The 22,419-nt window shown below is 42.6% G+C and overlaps 1 protein-coding gene across 9 annotated transcripts; it reads right to left on the bottom strand.

Moving 5' to 3' along the window:
• Positions 1-10,001: 10,001 nt before the first annotated feature.
• LOC100273984 (O-sialoglycoprotein endopeptidase) lies at positions 10,002-22,124 on the bottom strand. Of its 9 annotated transcripts, none has more exons than XR_002262601.3 (6): positions 21,400-22,124; positions 19,737-19,892; positions 19,242-19,644; positions 11,982-15,479; positions 10,429-11,904; positions 10,002-10,354 (listed from the first exon to the last, which is right to left on the bottom strand). XR_002262601.3 is itself a non-coding variant. In XM_008649366.4 (5 exons), exons 1-3 carry the CDS (start codon positions 21,985-21,987, stop codon positions 19,243-19,245), a joined length of 1,146 nt encoding a protein of 381 aa, XP_008647588.1. In that variant the 5' UTR covers positions 21,988-22,124; the 3' UTR covers positions 10,002-10,354; positions 10,429-10,453; position 19,242. The 9 variants fall into 9 exon arrangements, 5 of the variants coding, with proteins under 5 accessions (XP_008647588.1, XP_008647589.1, XP_008647587.1 ...); XR_004849934.1 differs by having other exon boundaries at positions 10,002-10,340; XR_553950.4 differs by lacking the exon at positions 11,982-15,479 and having other exon boundaries at positions 10,429-10,490.
• Positions 22,125-22,419: the final 295 nt, after the last annotated feature.

Here is a 22,419-nt window from a genome sequence, read left to right as displayed (position 1 = left end):
ACCTACACCATGTAGTATAATTTGTATCAGTATATATCATAAACTAGATTTAATGTGTTTAGTTGCATGGCTGTTGGAGGGATCTTATATTTATGAAGGAAATAAAACATTAAATACGATTTTTTGTTTCTATGCGTGTAATTTATTTCTTTTCATTGCACATTATTTTCATCATAAATTCGTGTGCATGCAGCTGGTAACAGATTTTTACGCGGTATACCGAATTGCATAATTATCTACACAGGGTAGCATATTTAGTAGCAGTATATATCATAAAATGGTCCTTACGAGTCTAGCTGCATGGCTATTGCAGCGATCCTAAATTTATGGAGAAAATAAAGCATTTTAAAATAGAAACCACCAAACATATCTTTCCTAAATTTACGCGCATGCAAGAGAACGTGTTTGACTCATGCATGCATTTCTTTTTTTGCGCGCACAGACGTGGGCGCGGGTGGTGCAACCAACAGACTGGTCCAGTCGGTGCGCTGGGTTTAAGAGCATCTCCAACAATGCCTCAAACTAGTGCCTCAAATTGAAATATAGGGCTCTACACAGGAAAAACTACTCCAACAGTGTCCCATTTCATAAAATTTTGTCAAAAAACTATAGGGCACCCTCTCAAGTGACTCAAATATACTACACCGTAGTGGACTGCCCTATAATCTAGATTTGGGGCTTTACTGTTGGAGCGGGGTGTTTTGTTGGTGCCCTAAATTCTATAAAATATACTCATTTTCAAATTATAGGGCATTTTTATAGGTCACGTTGTTGGAGATGCTCTAACCAGGTTGCAGGGGTGATCGGCCTGAGCTTCCTTTAACTATTGGAAGCCCAGGGCTCCCGTTATACCTGCCCTATATATATATATACACGCTAATTTTACTTACCAAACAAAAACAAATACATTGATATATTTAATTTAACATGTCTAGTAATTATTAAGGAATAAATTTGACCAAAATAACAATATATTGTACCTTAGAGCTAATATGATTATATTAAGGGTGTGTTCGTTTCTTCAGGATTGAGGTTAGGAATAGTTCCAGGTGATCAAAGTTAATAAAAATTAGATAAGCATTCATGGTTGGATTGGTTCCCGGTGATGGTTCCGGAACAAATGAATGCACCCTAATGAAGAATAAACCTACACCACATCCACTGCTTTTCATGCAAAATAATTCTTCAAGCATTTCTTGATGCAAAATCATCAAGACGGTATTGAGAGATCAATAGTGTTCGAGATATCCTTCTCGATAGAGCACATAGTCGACTCATTTAACCTTTCTTACGACATGGTTGATCTCAGATAGTTCTTCAACAATTTTATTTTTGAGAAACTTCTTTCAACCGAATCACAGTCACACATACAGTTAAGAGAGTTCGATGGGCATCTGAAATATTTGGATAGCAATTTGTATCTACAACAGCTTTAGAATCTTAGGCGCTGAAATTGAATAATTTGGCAAACTCACTTGTAACACCTTTAATTCTGAATAAAAATCATTGATCTCAACATCAGATGTGTTCTCGTAAATAAAATTTTTCGTAACAGCGCTCTAGCCTGACGTGCGGTGTTTCTTTCGCTTCTGTGCAATTCAACGGGACAACAACATAACAGTAGCCCCTACTATTCTATTAGATGTTGGACCCCTCTCATTAGTGGACCCCCGGCAGTCGCCTCTGTTGCATGAGCCTAGTGTCGACCCTGCTTAATGGGTCACAAGGTAACTCGAATGCTAGAGTGCCCACCCACAAGCACTGTCATGAAAAGCTGAGATAATCGACCGCTAAACAGAAGGGTGGTTGCCAACAAAAATCTTCCCTTTGAAATGGATGATACCTTGTTGTAATCTAAGTTATTAAAACCCGAAGCCTTTTGGGCGCCTCCCCGCATTCGGTGGGTTTGCGTCGATCCGTTGCGCGACGCATCTTCCGTGGGTCCCAGCTTTAGTGAGACCGAAGCCTTCCCAGCGTAAGCCGCACACGCGTACTCCGTCGGTCCCACTTGCAGCCACCCGACGCCTTCCTGTTCTCAGTCCCACTCGCAGTCGCAGCCACCCTGGCGCCTTCCTCTTCTCCGTTAGGTCGCGACGGGAGCCTTTGACACCCGACACCGGTGCCCTCCATTGGATCCGCGTGCGGATCTCCCGTCCAGTCACCTCCCTCCGCACGCTCCGCTGCCTCAACTTCTCCCCCTCTCCCTCCCTGTTGCTGCGATGTGGCCCTTCCTCAATGCCATCCACTCCGGCGGCGCCGTCACCTCCGGCTCGCTCGCCGCTCTCCACGAGTTTAATGCGAGAGATGGATATAGAGAGAGAGGTGAGAAGTGACCAGCAGTACCTAGCTATCTCTATTTCCTCGCCCAGTTCTAAGATCTGAAGTCGGAGAAGGTTTCAAGCGACAGTCGCATCCCACGGAGTGTCGTCTCCTCTCCCTCCTGGGCTGCCGGCCTTACCAAAGTGAAAGCGAGACACAGAGAAGCCAATGGCGCTGTCCCACATCTAGCCTCGCCTTCCTCACCAAATCCTTTGGTGGCAACGAACTCACGGAGGTGGAAGTCGATGCAGATGGTGTGTATCCTTGGCAGCGCTACGGAGGAGAACTAGGAACCAGCGAGCGAAACCATGGGGGCCACAGCGAAGGCTATCGCCTTAGCCACCAGGGTCCTTGCAGCCATGACTGTACCGATGACATCGACTTTGCTTGCTCTGTGTCGCCTTGTCTTTAATTTATTTTTGTTGCTTGTGCCCTTGCTAGGTGATGAGTTTGTTTACTTTTATCCCATAGGAAAATGATTCTGTAGCAAAGACCTTGGACATCTGGGATCCGGATAGTAAAGGTGACTCCAAGGCCGAAAAAGATGATGTACCCATTTAATACACAATACTTTTTTGTATTTAGAAGAACGTAAATTTGTGCTTGCAAAGTATACGGTGTTCTATACATGGCATTACCGATCTCTATTTTTCAAATGAGGAATTTGGTGGCATCTGTAATTTTTCATATGGTCAAACTAAATGCATATTTTGTACTGATATATATCAATTATTCCTGTTGTTGTAGTTGCGCCTACAGGATGCCCGTTTAATCCTCCCTTGGAAGCGCATCAACTATGTGTTAACATTTATTTTTAGAAGTACCTAATATGGGCAATGTGCTCTGTTCCTGAGTAGTTGGAAATTGCTTGTAGATACTCCTACATTTTTCAATGAAAACAGAGTTGGAGCAGCACATGTACCACTCATATATACTGTTGTAGCTAAAACTGAAGATGTATGTCGAAAACTGCCATGGAATGACATGGCGAAGCTGTGGCCGAAATAATTAGCGGAGAGATAAGAAAAACTGCATTATGTCTCTAACCTGAAATGCATCAACATAAAGGTAATGGTTCAAAGGCCATCTAGATAGATTTCACATCTTAGCTCTAATTATTGGCTTCTTCAGGGTGAGCTGAACTTTGTACATAGTTATCATATTTAACATGCACGGTATGGGATCAACTGCATTCTCCGTTTAGCCTCTGTTGTCTTAAATGACTTGTTGCATTTATTATATGTTCCTTTTCTTACTGTAAGTTTAGTTTTTTTTATCAGCTTTCAGATGGAAGAGTTATTAAGGTAGGCACTGAACGATCCCAAACTCCTAAAGCTCTTATATGTGTAATGTAACCAGGAAACTTTTCCACATGGTCTCTAATGTTTTTATTGTGTTGTCATAAAGATCATCTTATCAAGAGAGTTGGAAGATATTGCTTCTATCGAAGACAAGATAGGAAGGTCACTTACAACCAAGGAGAAAGATAGAATTAGAGTGGGTAACTTAAGATTATATTTGGAAGAGTTGCTGCAGAGGAGGTATTGGTGCAGTAACTGTACAACATAATGTCTTTTGTCATTCTCATATTTTCTTTTGAATGATTTAGATGTTGTTTTTGTTACTGAAAGGTATGTTGAGAGTGCAGATGTGAATTGTTTTTCTACTCTGGCAGGCTGGTTTAAATTAGGCCAGACACACGCTTAATGGATTTGTTGTTGATACATCAAATACTTCTTTCATTTTGGAACTTTTGAACTTCTTGAGATAAATATATATGCCCTCTTCATTTTAGGGTGTATTACAACATCAGAGCCTACAATATTTGAATCACTTGCGCAGTTGCACTAGATCCTTCAATTCCTTGAGACACCTCATGATTTCTATCTTCCTGTATAGCGGTATGTCTATGCTTTCTTTTGCTTGTGCTGTCATCTGTTTTCGACTCTTCTTGTCTTTTTGACTTGTTGTGATGCTTTTTCACAGAGCTCCAACTTCCACCAATTCACTTTTGAAGTGGCAGCTCAGAACAAATCTTATTGGTTTTTGCTTTCTTTTCCCATGTTTGTTCTGAGAACTGAGCTTTTAGGATGTGCATTCTCCCTAACTACATACTGACAGTTGTCGCATTGGATAATGCTTTCATGGCTTCAACTGCTAGCATTCTACTGATTCTACGTCGCGGGCGCCTCATGTTCTAGTGTATAATAACTAGGCATGGTCGAGGGGTTGCTGGCAAGAGCAGACATAAGGCCTTCGGTCTTTGGATCAACGGAGTAACTATCGACTATTTTGGAAAGGCAAGTAGGAACAGTTTGGGAAACTGTGCATTTTTTTACGAAGGATGGTGAGGATGCCGGGATAGAGCGCCGGTCGTTTGGTTGACGGAACCCGATTCCTATAGAATCTTGTATTACAGGCCAGTCAACTTGGTAAAAACATGTTGTTGACAGGGAGTATGGAGTCGTTGATCTGAAAGTTGCGCTAGGCTACGCTAGGCCATTTTCATAATAAATTCCTCGAACTGCACAAAATATTATATGTTATTCTATACTTTTATTAGCATCACAAAAAGTGGACGTTTACATATCTTAAAAGATATATAAGATTGTACATGTGTTTTGTCATTGATAAAAAAATAAACAATGATAAATATGTAGCGAATATTAATCAACATTGATTCCATAGAAGGATAGTATATTATATAAGTTTCGTGAGCGTCCCAGGTAATGGTATTGTCGAAATCAGGAAACAAAACGATAAAAAGGGGACAACAACAACAACAACTAGGCACATACTTGAATAGCATACCCTAATTAGTCATGCCCATTAGCAATTACCATGTACTTAGCATTGCTGGATTTTATGAACTTTATGAGGACTGGATAGATATTTTCAAAAGCAACATCTCATCTCTCACCTGTAAAGAGAAAAGGTTGGACATACTCTAACGCGATCAGAAAAAAACTGAGATGTACTCTAATGATAATGGACTCAAGAAACGGCTGCTAACATTAGCTCTTGTCGAAAACAAAAATCAGCAGCACGATTTTTGGCTGCTTCATTCGATAGATCAAGCCAGGGAAGAGTTTTGCTTCATACCGGGAAGTGAAAGGTCAAGCAAAATGTGAGAACAGTAGCAGAAAAAATCAACAAGGTGACTGAGAGAATTATGTTAAAAAAAGGATGAGGAATACAACTTACCCTTAAATCAATTCACAATTAAAATAAAGAGGGGTCAGGAATTTGTGTAGCAGCCTGATAGATGAATTGGGCAGTGATACCCTTAAATCAATTCACAAAAGTGTGAAGATAGACATAGTTGACTCACAATTAAAATAAAGGAAGATCACGAATTTGTATAGCAGACTGATAGATGAATTGGGAAAACAGTGACACCCTTAAATCAATTCATAAAAGTGTGAAGGTAGACAACTGTGTCGCAACATATTTTCTTCCTAATTCAACAATTTACCGAGACTAAGAATGGTTTTAGATGGGAGTACTTTACCACATACACAGAAGTTCAGGATAGAGACACCGAACTGAAACAACACAGTGTATAGAAGTATGGACTAATAAGACAAAGGATATGGCTAGGGGGATTGGATCACCTTGAACAGGTTAATCTTCGTGATCTGACAGGAACGACAACACGTTGAACGGATTAACCTGGTATATAAGACATAGTTTGAACCATCAAAATTTTTGGATAAGTCTACAATTTCATATAAATGTCGTGATCTGACAGGAACTACAGTTTCATATAAAAGGAAACCATGAATTTTGAGGTCAGGTAGATATATTTTTAGACAAAACTCTGGACACCATACTGCATATCATATTAATGTCTGTGAAGAGAGGTGTGGTGTTTAGATTTGAGTGACTGATGTTTTAAAAAATAAAAAATCTGACAAGTGCTAAAATAGCTCATGTGGTACACCCAATATACAAAATGTCGTGCAGGACACATTGCCCATAAATATTGATTCAACTACAACTAAAACTCTATTTATTTACGGAAAGGTTGCACGGATGATAAAACTACAGTCAATTAGAGAAAAGGAAATACATAAAAAACTTAGAAACACAAATATGAAATTGTCAGATGAATAGCCACACGAGTAGTTCTCTATTTTGTAAACCAAGTCTGTTTGTGTTTCAGAGAGGTGTGGTGTTCATATTTGAGCGCTCAGAGAGGTGTCTTCCATCTTATACTCGAGCATCGCAAGATCCAGGCGGGGTTGGCGTGTAGAATGGGAAGAATGAGATGGCGGGGTGGTCCTGCACTTGCGATGGGATGTGGGCCGATGTTGGTCCTGTGCACTGGATGGTGACGAGAGGATTGGGTTGCGATTCCTTCCATGGTAGCGAGATGTGGATTGAGTTTGGGTGCGGAGGATATGGGCGGGGCGCATCCGCGGTGCATGAAAAGAACGATTGGGCGGGGTGGTCCTGCGCGCGCAGGTCATCGGCGATGGGATTCCTGCGTGCTGGATTGCTGCGAGGCGTGGATAGCGGCGAGGGGATGTGTTTCCTTCTGTGACAGGATTTTTCCTTCCATGGCCTATTGCGGCTAGGACCATGCGGATGCAGTGCAGGGGTAGTGGGGGGAGAGCGCGCACGTGAAATAAGGGAGACACTAACGTTTGGGTCGTATGCGCCGTGAGGAGGCATAACCGTGCACCATGGTCTATGTTAGGTTCTTATAGAGTAGTATAGATATTGTTAATACTACAGTATTTTTAGAGTATATAAAACTTGGGTCTGCATCCAAGTTTTACATTGTGCGCGCGAAGTCGCTAGCCCTGCCCAGCTACGCTGCTGCTGCCTGCTGATGTGTGTGCCAGGCCAAATCCATCACCGCTGCTTTACCACGCCCGTCGCCGTGCTCTGCTGCTTTACGAAATGCTGCTACTTGACAAGCTGCAGTAGAACTGGAGTATTTTTGTAAATCCATGTGAAATGGAGTGTTTTGTTTTTTTAACTCATGCGAAACGCTGCTGCTTTGCTTCTGTGGAGAGGGACGGTTCTTGCGGACGTGTAAGCAAGCATGCCATGCATACATGCATTTGAATTGACCTTGTATTTAAGTCATGAATTGATCAAAACTGTGTATATTTTGTTGCCAAATAGGTCCTAAAAAATACTATGGTCATGTCATAGCAATTAGGCCCCGTTTAGTTTCATTAGTCATAGGACTAAAGTCTCTATCCTGTTTGAACGTTGTAGGGACTAAACATATTCTAAATACATTAAATAAAACACATAAACACCGAAATATCATTTTCTTGTTTAACACCAGTTTTCTAGGTAAGAGCCATTGGAGTAAATATTGTCTTTTAATCCCTTCTAGCATCCATATGTATAGATGTCCAAATGGGCCACCCGGCACGGACCCGACCCGAACCCGTTTCGGCCCGGTACGAATAGGACCGAGCCAGGCACGACCCGATGATGCTTCGGGCCGGGTCGTGCTGGCCCACGTGCCTACAGACATGCCCAAACCCGGCACGCATAGGTAAATCGTGCCGGGCCGGCCCGTTCGCTCAGTGGGCCTGAACGTGCCGGGCCGGCCACTGGCCCAAACCAACAGTAGAGCAGTATATAAATAGTATACTAAAGTATACAAACAGTTTAGCAGGGTTAGTGAAGTCGGCCGTGCTCCGCATTCGCTGGCTCTGCCACAACCGGGTGCCCAAATTGGTGGCCTGCAGAGTGTTGACTGAGCACGGCTTCCTGATCTCCGGCGGCGCACGCGGCAGGCGGATGAATGGATGATCATCAGATGATGCCCCTGCCATCCGGTGTCCGCCGTTGAGGTGAGGTCCATGGAAATGATCCTTCTCACATGCCACGGTTTCCTGATCTTCGGGCCTCCGACGTCGCATGAAGGCGCAAGAAATTTCTGGGACTCCCGAATCACAGAGGCGAGCACGAGGAGGAGATCAGGGGCGTCGCCCCGGAAATTTCGACTGACGAGCACGTGCGCGGACCGCGGAGTATTCGCCGGCGTGGAGCGTGAAGGCTTCTGCCACCGGCCCACCGCCGTGCGGGACTCCCGAATCGCAGAGGCGCAGACGTCTGGGCGTTGCGTCGCCAAGCTGGACGCCTGGACCTAGGGCGCGGCCGCGCGGGACTTGCGTCGGGGAGAGGAGAATGTGGCGCCGCCGCCAGAGACCGAGAGCTTACGTCGGGGATAGCTGGATAGGGATAGGGTTTGCGTCTGGAGTATGGACTCGGCATCGGGCTTTTGTTTGTTATCTGGGCCTGCGGCTGCGCCAATGTGTCCTGCGCACATGTGAATTGGGTTGTCAAATAGTGGGTCGTCGTCGTGCCGACCCATATATCGGGCTGGGCCGGGCCAAAGCACGCGGGCCGCGGTAGCTGCCCATACACGGCACGCTAAACGGGTCGTGCCGGCCCGGGCCCGTAACTGATCGTGTCGGGCCGTGTTTGGACCGGGCTAAATTCGTGTCGTGCCACGGGCCAAACGGGCGGCCCGCACTGTTTGGACATCTATACTCATATGAGGGACTAGAGACTAAAGCATATTAGTCCCTGCATTAGTCCTTCCGTTTGGTAAAATAGAGACTAAACGAGACTAAAAATTAGGGACTAAAGATTAGTCTCTCTAACCAAACGAGGTCTTACTAAACCATGGTATTATAATAATGTGGTTTGAAAAACTGAGTTGCCAAACCGGGCCTAAGGAATTTTAAAGAAGATGTGTCAACGGTTTATTGATAAAACCGAAATTTCAGTTGAATTTCCGAAAATAATTAGCAAGCCTAAGAGCATCTCCAAGTGACTCTTTATTTGACTCTCTATTTATCTTTTAAAAATATTACACCTTATATGTAGCATCTCACTTCAACAGACTATGTATCTAGTATGGCTAGTTAGAGTGGCTAGCCAAGTTTAGCTAGTGAGGGATCCAATTTTGAGAGTCGAATAGCTTGACGAGTCAGATGGCTACTGTTGAAGAGTTATTTTGCTATTAAGTAGCTAAAATTTGGCTTGGCAAATCATTTAGCTAGTCTATGATAAGATAGCTACATAATTCCTTAACTGAGCTAGGAAACAATAGCTGCAACCTTGGATTGGTCGTTAGCAGTGCCATCAGAGCTGATGACAAGACCCGGATACGAAGTCTATTATTGAGCAAACGAGCATCTGTGTAGACAAGCTTTATATCAAGTCTTTTATCTTGTTTTCTTTTAAATTTATATAACAAAATGCAATTAATAATATTACAACCCTTCAGAGGTGGAACTAGGTGTCAAGTTTTATTTTTTCCGCGGTGCCAAGAATTCAATATCCTTAGCATTTTTCATTGTTTTATCATGTAGAGCTTATTCTAAATTTTATGGTTACGAGTGGTTGTCAGAAATCCGTACAAAATTCTACCATCTGTGTAGACTTTAGGCAACGAATGCCACACTAAAATCATGTGGAAGGACATGCATGTTCTCCCCTATTCATAGAAGATCTCACAACATGGTCGTCTCATGAGATATAGACTCACCTAGAACTAGAATCAAGGCACTAAAGCTTTTATAAAAAGTGCTAAACCCTAAGAAGACACAACGTGTGGACCGAAACTGGAGTTTGTTAGTATTGTACGAGCAAAGATTAGGGCAACAAGTGCATCTAAAGACACACAAAGACTCATATTCAGGTGTTTGATGAAACAAGTGTTCCAACAATATATTTCTATATATCATATAGAAATAATAGTAGTAACACAACCACACTTGAAGCTACACTTTAACCAAACTTCAAAGTATTCAACAAAACAGCAAGGGACTAGGGACACATGATCTTAGTCTCTAGGAATGTTGGACAGCAAAGAACAAAAACAGTAAGGAATGAAATAGCGTCTTGGCCAAGACGCCAACACAGGCACATAGGATCTTGGAGTCTTCGTTTCTTGGACTCTTGGTCTTGGAGTTTGGACAACCACACAGCACTTGGAGTCTTGGTCTCTTGGACAGCTTGACAAGTAACAACAGCACAGGCTGCACAGCCAACACTTGAAGCAAAGAAAATATAAGTATTTAGTTAATCAAAGCAAAGAAAATGATTCAAAAAAATATAAGTATTTACCTTTGTTGAACATCAAGTCGTCAACCTATAGAGCATTCAACATATCAACAATTTGGTTCATCCTAAAAAATAGTGAAATGTACAAGTAAATATAAGTATTCGGTCAATCAAAGCAAAGAAAATAATTGCTAACAAAACCACTATTACCATTTGTTCCTCTTCATCCTCCAAACAAGTTGTTAGTGCATTTATAAAACAAGATTAATCACCTAACATGTCTGCACGAGACCAAGCTTACATACACATCAAGTCTTCAACTGTTTTTGGAGCAAGTCTACTTCGATGTGGGCTAATTACCCTCCCTCCGTACTAAAAACAGATTCTGATGCCACTATTGTAACGGGAATTGCCATGATATCCCGAGCGATTTTTCTAAGAGTTGGGTATTTGATTCCCGCGTGTTGCCACCAAGAAATAATGTCAAGCTCTTGAGTTCTTGGAAGTATTGGCTCTTCCAAATACAAATCTAACTCAGTGCGCATATAGGTTGAAGATGTTTCCGGTTCCTCTGACATGAACTTATCAAATATGCCAAGCATAAGGTCATCACCTTCATTAACGGCAACATTCTTAGTACTTGCACCTACACCATCAGTTGTTACCACACCCTCCATAGGATCTTGGTACTCCAATACAAGCTCATACAACAAACTCTGAACCCTAGACAACTCACTACTTGTGATTGGACTTTCTTCCCCATAAATGGTGGTAAAGAAAGCTTTCATGAATTTCAATTTAAACCTAGGATCCAAAACAGTAGCTAATACCATAAGGCCACACACATCTGACCATTACTTTTTGAATTGTCTTTCATCAAGGAAGACATTTGTTCTACATTTGGGATAACACTAGTTCTCCATTTTTCAATAGCCAAATAAATTCCACATATTTTCGGGAAAAACAAATTTGTTGTCACATAATTGGTTCCTGATAATAGCTCAGTTGCATCTACCACAAAGCTTTTTAGCAAATTCCCAATCCTCTATGGTTGGGTTAAAAGGAGCACAAAGCTTTTCTTTACTTGCTAGGCGATCAAACACTACTTGATAATCAAGTGCGGTGCTAAGCATAATGTAGGTTGAATTCCATCTAGTCTTACAATCGAGAGTTATCCTTCTCTCATATTTAACATTCATTTGTGTTGTGCGTTCAAAACACTCATGTCTTTTTGGCGTGGCACACCAAAATCCAACACTATCACGCACCCTTTCAATACCCTCATCCATAACACTCATTCCATCTTTGACTATAAGATTTATGATGTGTGCAGCACAACGCATTTGTAACAATTTGTCATCTAGCATGAGAGAGGAAAGGGGTAACTTATCTTGCATGCAACACATCAAATTATCATTAGTGGTGCAGTTGTGAAGAGTCATTGTCGAGACTTTCTTCTCAATTTGCCAATCTTGCAAGACTTCATAAAGAACATCACTTATAATTTCTCCTATATGTGGAGCGGGCACATATATGAACCTACAACAACAGTAATAAATGTTAGTAGCAAAGAAACTAGATTTCAGCCACAAAGATGAACTAGAAGTAACAGTTACCTCAAAAGAAATGATTTCAACTTCCATTCATCATCGATGAAATGTACTGTAACCGACATATATCCTTTTTCTGATGATTTGTTGTCCACATATCAGTAGTTACAACAATCCGAGATTGACACTTTTGGAAGAAATTGATCATAGAACTCCTCTGCACCTAATACATATCTAAGATGTCCTTTTTAATAGTGTTCCTAAACATTGTTTTGAAAAGAGGCTGCAACGCTGCACAAAATCTCCTAAAACCAACATGGTCAACCATTGAAAGTGGATACTCGTGGACACATCATTATTGCGAGTTCTTTCCTAGCAACTTGTTGATCAAAAACATACTTATCAACTATTATTGCTCCATGCTCATCTTTAACAACTTCAAGGTTGCTTGCTTTAATCCTTTTCTAACTTGCCTTGATTGACAACTTCCAAGATGACTACGCAAATGAGTTGTACCAGCTTTACTATCTCCAACTAATTGCTTTTTACACCAATTATATTGAGCTTTTAATTTACCACCAACAGTTACTTGTTCAAACTCTAGCCAAACATTAGATTTCATCTTCCTCTTCGTCCCAACATTAACAGTATCATCATCTTCCACAATGACATAATCTATACCTGATTGTGGTGTTGCTCTTGCAGGTGGAGCATTGGTACTTGATGATGGTGTGCCACTAGCAGTAGCATCGCTGGCACTTGATGGGTCTGCACTCGGCGTAGGTGTAGGTGTACCAGCAGCATCGCCAACACGACTGATAGTTGACCGATTTGAGGTCACCCTCCCCCTCCCCGTTGCAGCACCACGTGAAGACAACAGTGAACAATTAGCTTGTCTCCTGGAGCCGGATCCACTTGTAGGTGCCATGGATGGACTTGAGAACCACCTATTTGAGACCATTGTCAGTGAGACGTCAACTGGAAAATATACATGTGAGGGACTAAGGAGAAGGGACATACCGACGAACACGGCGCTGGAGAGCGGCTTCACGGCGATGTGCTTGGCTGGCGGTGGCCGGGCGGCAGGGGCTCCTCCAATGTGTTTGGTTGTCTGGCTGCTGCGGGCTACTGCCGTGGGCCGTGGAGCCGTGCGGCTGTGCCCGTGCTGCGGCGCTGCGACCTACGGGTGGCGGTGGCTGGCAGCCAGACACCGATGGCGGCGTGGCGTGGCCTGCCTAGGATATGCTCGATCGACTGGTCGAGGACTCGAGAAGTCAATGCAGGCTGGTGGCTCCTATAGGCTGACGGTGGTGGGTGCCTGGGTGGGCAGGTCACAGGTGTGGCCGATGGCCTAGGGTTAGAGGCGGAGTGCGGCTGTGCGGGCTGGGCTAGTTGAAGTTGGGCCTGCAGTTGGGCCACAGTTGGCTCCTATTTGCATATTTTTGGATATCCGCGGGGGGCCGCGAGTAAAGTACAGTATCCGAACCCGACCCGATGTTACCTCGGGTCGGATACGGGTAAGACACGCGGGTGAAATATTGTACCCGAAATCGAAACCGACGGGTCGGATATTCGGCGGATATCCGAACTTGCGGGTAAAATTGCCATCCCTACACGCATGTGACATGACTTTTATTTCTCTCAATGGTATATCCTTAGACCTCGATATAGATTTTAGCTCAACTTTGCACACTAGGATGATAAAGATTGTAGGTCTAACTTATGCACTAGTGTATGAGTGTGTTGGGGTGCATGTGGCGTGCTTTAGTGCGCGAATTTAGATTCTTAATCCTAGATATAGGTAGTAGGTCTACCTTGCGTACTAATGTAATATAAGTTATTGGTGAAGCTTGTGCAATAGAGTATGAGCACCCTATAAGTTGTCATAATATTGTGCCACAACTGCAATTTCTCTCAATTGTATATCTTTAGACCTATATATCGATTGTACATCTCGCTTACATACTAGAGTAATATAGGTTATTGGTCTAGCTTACGCTCTAGAGTATGAGTGTGTTGAGGGTATTGTGCATGTGGTGTGCTACCTGTGAATTTAAATCCTTAAACTAGACATATAGGGGGCGTTTGGTTCGCTTCACAGGCGAGCCTGGCTCGCACTAGCTCAGCCAGGCTACAACTGGCCTGGCTGAGTGTATACGGTAGAGTGTGTTTGGTTGTCTGCATGTGTTTAGTCTGGTTCACGAGAGATGTTGTTTGGTTGGTTGCATGAATACTTGTTGCTTGAGTTAAAAAATTATTAAATAAATAAAAAATGTATTAATAGACACTAATTATATGTTAATCTTAATTATGTATTTTTTTTGTTTGAAATATATAGCATGACTGGTCTTGTTTTGTTCGCAAAAATGTGTAGAACACAGATCTGAAAACGGTTCGGTAATTAAATCTTTTAATTGAAAGATATAATCGGAAAACAAACAAAAAAGTGTCTCGATTTGCGTGCACGAATTAACAGCCGCTTAAGCGCCTGCGCGCTCAGCCCTGCACGCGCACGAACGCCCGCGCGAGGCGTTTCATGCGAGCCAGGCCCGAACTGCTTTAAGTCTCGTGCTGGCCTGTCTCGATGTATACGGCCAACCAAACGAACGCTGTTTTTTGCACGCACAGATGCAGCTGCATCTCCTGAGAAGAGAACCAAACGCGCCCTATTGTAGGTCTAACTTGCGTGCTAAGGTGATGTTGTGGTGTGCCTTTGCCGAAGGTGCTCAAACTGATGAAATCTATTTCTTTCCAAGTCTGTTTCATGGTAAACTATGTAAACTTTGTCTATGTGATCTTCGTGACCTAAAGAAGGAAGTAACAACTTCGTCACCAAGGAGGGAATAACATCTTTGTCACTAGAGCTTGGACGAAGCATTCTAGAAGGACCGAATGGCGTCCTCGGTGTCACAGGAGCAAAGAAGGGTTGAGGAGACTTACACAACAAGTTTTGCGGAGGAAAATATAACAATGTCACCATTGAGTTTAAGGGCACAAACATAATTTCATATGAAGTTGTATGCCACCTTATTTCTATAAATAGAGAAACAGTGCCCATGTTGAGGGGAGAGAGGACTACCTTTGTATTGCTCACGCATTTACACACATCCAGAACGTTCAACATCCAAAGTTGCAAGGGTACATCCATCTTCGAATATTGTTCTTATAACTTGAATGTATCACTATGATAGTTTGTGACTGTGAGAAAAGTAGTAAGGGGTAATGAATGTGCCTCATAACTTGTTTCTTCATATACTTCGCTTCATATATCTTTGATGTCTTACGAAACCTTCTTCCCTTATATCTTTTCCTCTTCATAGGAGGACATGGGAGAAGGCTTCATCAATTTAACTGTGTTGCCCTGTTTTGGTTTCTTATTGGAATCTCAATAGGTATCTTTGGTGTCCTTGATGTCCTTCCTTCGTCTAAGTATTTGGCCATTTTCTTTGGTAAGCGAGGACAAAAAATAATGAACCCTTCCAATACTGGAAGTTGTAACATCTGAAGTCATTGTGGAGTCTTTCCTTCTCGGTCATCTTTGTTTGATAATGAAGCTCATGTACTCTGCAGAAACATACAACACTAGGCTTAGCACCTTGGCTTCGAACCGCCCATATAAATACTCCATGTATCATTATTGCATTTGAAGTTAGTTGATAAAGATATATTTCATATTTCTTCAACACTTCAACAATCATCTTGTGAAGTGGGAAACAAAGGCTAGCTTTGAAGAAGCATCTAAATGCCACAACTTCATTCTTCTGTGGTTGTGGAATCATATCCACTTCGCCAAGTTTGACGATGTTAGTACTAAATAGGGGCAGTAGGTTGACAAGAGTATTAAATACCATGCCCGCGTGGTGGGGGACAGGTATGGTTATATAGCCGAAAAAAGAGAACTCGAGGAGTCAAGCGACGGTCACTTGTTGTGTAGTGGACCGCTCTAATCATTCCTTGTCATCCCTTTTGTAAAACATATTTGAGCATGTCCATTTTTGATAATGTGTTCAAGGAAGGTGTTTTTCAGACCTTCGGTGCAAGGCCTCCTTCATCTTAACTTATTCGCGGTTTTGTCCTATTATAAGAACAAACTAATCCCGCGAGGGGCTACTGTTGGGGTGTGCTTTTGCCAAAGGTCTTCAAACTGATGTGTTCTATTCATTTCCAAGTCTATTTCAGGGTCAACTCTGTAAGCTTCGTCTGAGATATTCGTGACATAAAGAAGGAAGTAACAACTTCGTCATCGAGAAGGGAATAATAGCTTCATCACCAAAGCTTGTATGAAACGTTCTAAAAGGATCGAATGCCGCGCTCGGTGTGTGGGGGACAGATATCCCCCGGGTCCACTAGAAGGATAAAAGACCTCACGAAAGGCCCAAGGGCCCCATAATTCGTAAGGTCATCCCCTCGTGGGCCTGGGAGGAACGACCAGTGGAACGGATTGACGCAAGGCCGAGTCAGAGCAAGCCCAGACGGCCCAACAAATTCGAGCAGTAATCACAACAGTGACCCGACCTTCCCGCGCAGGAGCCCCGTACAACGGAACCAAACGAGGATAGGCTCAGATGGTTCACTATTTCTTAGGCACGCGTTGTTATCATATCTGCATGTAATGCCCCACGGTCGAGTATATAAGGCCCAGGGGGCACCCCTTCAGATCAATCACTCACAACTCAGCCATCCACCCCAACTCTCTACGTTCCCCGCACTAGAGAGCTCCCTTGTAATCCACCACACAAAAACATTCTCACCAGGACGTAGGGTGTTACGCATCTCAAAGCGGCCCGAACATGTACACCATTGTCCACTGTTCCTCGTGCATCTAGCACGAACCATCGAGCTACAGTCGGTGAAACCGTCCTGCACCTAAAAAGCACCTTGAGGGGCAACCCCGGGTGTGCGGTCGGACCCAAAACACCGACACGGTGTCACAACAGCAAAGGAGGATTAAGGAGACTTGCACAACACGTTTTTGGAGGAAAATATAACAATATCCCTATTGGATTCTATAGGTCATGCCTATAGATTTTAAAGGCACAAACATAATTTTATACGAAGTTGTACATCACCCTATTTCTTCTATAAATAAGGAAATTGTGCTCATGCAGAGGGGAGAGGACCACTTTTCTATTACTAATGCATTTACACGTGTCTGAAACACTCAGCATCTGAAGTTGTAAGGGTACATCCATCTTGGAATATTTCATTGTAATCATTTATAACCTCAAGAATAGTAATAAGGGGCAATAAATGTGCTCCATAACTTGTTTTTTCATATACTTCGCTTCATATATCTTTTATGTATTAAGAAGCCTTCTTCCCTTATATCTTTTCCTCTTCATAGGAGGACATGAGAAGAAGGCTTCATCAATTTGGTTGTGTTGCTCTGTGTTTTGGTTTCTTATTAGAATCTCAACTAATACACAACAGGTGAGATAGATTAATGATATAGGTTGTAGGTCTAGCTTCCACAGTGAATGTGTGTTGAGGGTGTTTGCACTAGAGCTAAGCAAAAAATATGTAACCCGAAATACTTTTTTCAAATCAGAAACTTCACTCTTCAAATCTTCTGTCAAACTGTCACAACATATATGATACGGAAGTCGTACCCAACAGCCGAACACACTTAGCAAGACCCACTTTCTTTCCAAATCAGATCTGCATCTTCTACCAGAATGTCACAAAATATTAACGGCCCGTTACCAGTCGCATGTCTGTCTTACATGAATGACACCCGATCCGTAGACAACGTACAACACACCTACGAACAAGATCTATCCTTGCCGAATCAGATTTGCATCAAGAAGTGTATCCAGTGTCCATGATCTGCGTAGCGTCATGAAAGGTAATAAGACCATAACAAAACCATTGTCCACATTCCAAGGACATTCGCTTCTGGATAATGCAATCTATACACGTTAGTTGGGGTGGGGTTTATAAGACAACATATCTTGTGCATCAACCTGTGCACCCAGACATTTAGAGACATTCAATTCGCATCCAACACAAGCGTAGTAGTTTTTTCTCGCAAAACAAAACACCCACATAATAATCCAATGTATATATTTTACAGAAAACCACCACCTTAGCTGATGTGCATTGGATGCGAATCGAAATAACTCCCCACGTTCCCAAGAATCCAATGTCGATCCAAAAGAGGCTGCTTTAGAACCTTAACAGATTACCATCACAAGAGTAACTTAAGAGTTAAGCTAGCTTTGCAGAAATGCGTCTATTAGTTTACAACAATAATAAGTTCACTCGATGAAGTAACTAACTAGAATGTTAAGGTGATAGGTGAGGTTTGATCCATGTCAGCGATTGGTGAGGTTTGATCCATGTCAGCTATCTTCAGGTATGTCAGGCATACGACATGTTCATTTTACCTGCTGCAGTTCATACAACAGCACAACTATTCTGAGCCCCTGCCATGTGCCTGGAGGAGGCTTCTCCCAAACAGAGCAAAGATATCACATTTAGATGTGGAACTATCTGTTTGTAGAGTGAAGTTTGAGATAGGAGATGAGATAGGACTATAGGAGATCAGTTGGAGATAGCCTTAGGAGTGGTTCTAGGCTTTACCGTACAAGCATTTACTCTTTACTGTCTGACAGAAAAGAAACAACCTCATCAGATTGCGGCTGCTCAGAAGTAAAACACATGAGGATATGCAGTGAAGCATAAAAAATCTATAGTGGTTCCTTCTGTTTCGTATTGTCCAAAAAAAGATGCATAGTTTTGCATTTAACAGCATGGTTTGCACACTAGGTAAAACTCATGCACTAGAAAACTTCATTTGTAGAGCATATTCATCATGTAGAAAAATCAAACGCACGAAAAGTGGGATCACACCCAACATCGTATCATCCACAACTCCACATGAATTGCCAAGTACTCCTTCCATTTCAAATTATGACACATTTTTTGGGTTTTCTAGATACATTGCCTTAACTATATATATCCAGACATAGTGTACACCTAAGTACATAGGTTCCTGTTTGGAACCCCTAGAGATATTAGTTAGCTAGCTAACAAATTGATAGCTGGGTTGAGTCAGCTAATGAACTAATTGTTAGCTGTGAGTTAGCTAACAATTAATTGGGATATTAGTTGTGGGTGTTTGACCTATACAACTAATTTTAGCAGTATTAGCTCTAGAGGTTCCAAACAGGGCCATAGCAAACACTATGCATCTAGTAAAGCAAAATGTCTTAGTTTGGAATAGAGGGAGAGTAATTGGTAGCGATTGTCTCCAACAATCCAAATTGCATTAGCTATCATGAAAAAACATTAGCAGCAAGACAAAATTGTAAAGGCCAATTGTACCTCAGTAATCTATAACGATTGGTGTTGCCATGGAGGCTTCATCTTTAGAAACTTCAGCAATTGCATCTGAATGGGTATTATTTAGCACCGGCATCTCCTTCTCTCTCCAAATTGCATGAACTTCATCAGTTCGGAATCTTTGTGTAAATGTCGACTCCTCAAGGGGAGTGGTCATGCCATGTGCATACGCCAGTAAACCAGTATATGCAATCATTGCCCCATTGTCTATACAATAGCGGTCATCAGTTGCAAACAGCCTACCCCCTCTTTCTGAGCACATAATCTTCATCATCTCCTGTAAACGTTCGTTGCAACCGACGCCACCAACAATAAGAACGTCCTTTGAATCACAGTGTGCCATGGCACGTTCAGTAATTTCGACAAGCATGGCAAAGATAGTTTCCTGAGAAATTAGGACTTTCATCAGTGTCACTGTCAAGAAAGCATAACCAATTATTATCCACAAGGGGGGAAAGTTTAAGAGCATGCAAGTACCTGCAATGAGTAGCATAGGTCCGCAGGTGTGCACTCATTATTTTTAAGCTTTTCAATCGCCGCAGCTTCAATAAAGCTCAATATGCCACTGAATGACACATCCATACCCTTCACAACATAAGGGACATCAATGAATTTTTCTCCCTTCTTTGCAAGCTGGACAAGGAAAATAAATACGGTAAATTAAGAAACCAAACTCAAGGATGAGAAAAGAATGTGCCATGTTGTACAAAAACATAAATCTGTTCAAGCTTCAAAGTGAAAATGTCTTCAAAAACAAAACAAAAAAGAAAGAAAGAAAAATGCTAATGGTGACAGCTAATACAATGATGAAGGTAGAATGGTAGATAACAATACCATGTGGAACTACTTCAGAAGTACTCTCTTGAATGATTCACACAGACTAATCCATAGTGTCAACAATGTTAATAATAGTGTCGAAGTTCAATCTTAACATAGGCCAATCAAATGGGGACTTCCTGGGATTATCCTATAAGCTCAAGCCCTATGTATCCAGGGATAAAATGTGAAGGCTTCCAGGGCTCAAAAGCTTATTGTCCATCCATCTACACGACCACTCAAATAATTTAGCACATACAGCCAACCAAACACCATTCAACACATGCAGCCCTACTTCAGACAGTCAGCTAAATTTAGTCTCAATATTCGAATAAAGGTTTGAGAAAAAGGAACATATATAGAATGAAGCTAATTATGACCCCATACTGGTCAAAGTGCTTAAACGACCAAACAACCCATTGGATACATTTGACCTGGCCGTGATACAATAAATGTTCTTCAGCTGTATGTAAAAAGATAAGTTCTGTTGGCTGATTGTATGAGTTGGCAAAATAAGAGTAAGATAGTGTTTGGCTACCTAAATGTGTTAGTTTAAAAGAAAACAAGGAAACATAAGTGATTGCATAGACTGAATAAATCTATGGTGACCTTCATTATGCAAGCAATGTCACACAAAACTAGTCCTACATAAGATCTGCCCAGCATATTATATAGTTCAATACATAAATATAATCAAATGATCGCTATGTTTCAACAAAACATGCTCCCTCTGTCCCAAAATAAAATTCGTTTTAGAGATTTATTGGATTCACACAATACTTGATGAGTCGATGTTTGCGTTTTATATTTGTGCCTAGATTCATCTTCATCCATTTGAATATAGACATAAAAATCAAGAGCTAAAACGACTACTATTTTGGAACGGAGGGAGTATAAAAGTAATCTTGCCCACAAGTACAACACTCCATTATTTGATGGAGGCAACAAACTAGCCACTAAATGTACAGCCAGCATAAATTAAATTGCCTATGAATTTCGTAATGTAGGTTAATTTTTCAATTAAATTCAAGTGGCTAGGGTCAGTAAAAAGTTCAAGAGGTGCCAAAGTTCCACTGATAGCTCCAGGACTCATAAACACCCTTTCATGATAAAATACTCATGGTGCACTAATAACTTTTACCATTTCCCTAACAATTTGCCACCCAGGGCATTTACATGTATGTGATGCAGTCGTCATGGTGACAATACTTCATGCTAGAAAAACACTCACACAAACCAGCATCTATGTGCATATCGCTAGAATTAAACAACATTAAGCAACAGCAATTGGATAACAAAATTGGCATTTGATGGAACAGTTTACCTGCTCGATGTTATACCCGGGGCTAGGGTCATTGGAGAGCTCTAGGACCCTGGCGAATCGGTCAAGGCAGTTCCCGACGGCAATATCAATCGTTTCCCCGAAGATCCTGTACCTCCCCTCGCTGTAGGCGATAACCTGCGTGTTTCCGCCGGAGACGTAGAGTACAACGGGGTCCACGGCCCCAGTGACCGCGCGGCCCATCTCGATGTGCGCAACGCAGTGGTTGACCGCCACGAGAGGCTTCCTCCATAACAGGGAGAGCGCGCGGGCGGCTGCGGCGGCGACCTGGAGAGGGCCGCCCATGCCGGGGCCTTTAGTGTAGCAGACGCATGCGAGGTCAGCGGGGGCCACACCGGACTCAGCGAGCGCGGCGCGGAGGAGAGGGAGGAGGTGCGCGAGGTGGTGCTGCGCGGTCTCCCGGGGAAGGAATCCATGACCCGGCGGTGTCACGTAGGTGTGGCGCGGGTTGGAGAGGATGTCACCCGAGAGGGAGACCACGCCGATGCCGATCTTGTTCGCCGAGGACTCCAGCCCCAGCGCAAGCGGGCCCCGGGGACGGCGGTTCGCCGGGGACGGAGACGAGGACATGGCGGCGGCGGCGCTAGGGTTTTGGAGTTTGTGGAAGAAGACGAATTGGTGAGAACCCGGCTCGCCGCGCGCCTCGAACGTGGAAGTGTACAAGAAACCAGCCCAATTTTGGCCTTAGGGCCCATAATTTCAAAACAACTTAGCCCAGTGGCCCACTGACAGTGGTCGAATTAATGTAAGGTCAGTGGAAAATACGATCTTTTTTTCATGCAACAGTTGCTGAATATGGCCATCAGGCAACGTCATTGTGATAACAATCTAGTGCGAAGGTAGTTGTTGATTGTTTGGAGTTATAATCTGTTAGTTCAAAAGCTGTTGGATTATATAATCTAGATGTATTATAATCTCAAACAAACATCCTATCAACAAACATCCTCTTAGGTGACAATTTATCTCACTTTTTTTTTAAGATTAAGGCCATATTTGTTTACC

Source organism: Zea mays, chromosome 6, assembly GCF_902167145.1.
Source record: "Zea mays cultivar B73 chromosome 6, Zm-B73-REFERENCE-NAM-5.0, whole genome shotgun sequence".
Taxonomy (NCBI): Eukaryota; Viridiplantae; Streptophyta; class Magnoliopsida; order Poales; family Poaceae; genus Zea; species Zea mays.
Note: the sequence above shows the minus strand (reverse complement) of the source record. Positions and strands in the feature narration are given on the sequence as shown.

Bases quoted from the DNA above. Each gene is read 5' to 3' on its own strand.
- LOC100273984 (XM_008649366.4), bottom strand. From the start codon at position 21,987: ATGTCCTCGTCTCCGTCCCCGGCGAACCGCCGTCCCCGGGGCCCGCTT. The intron at 19,893-21,399 runs GTAAACTGTTCC...TTCCTTGTCCAG, and splicing joins CCGGGTATAACATCGAGCAG to CTTGCAAAGAAGGGAGAAAA. The intron at 19,645-19,736 runs GTACTTGCATGC...CTAATTTCTCAG, and splicing joins ACCTATGCTACTCATTGCAG to GAAACTATCTTTGCCATGCT.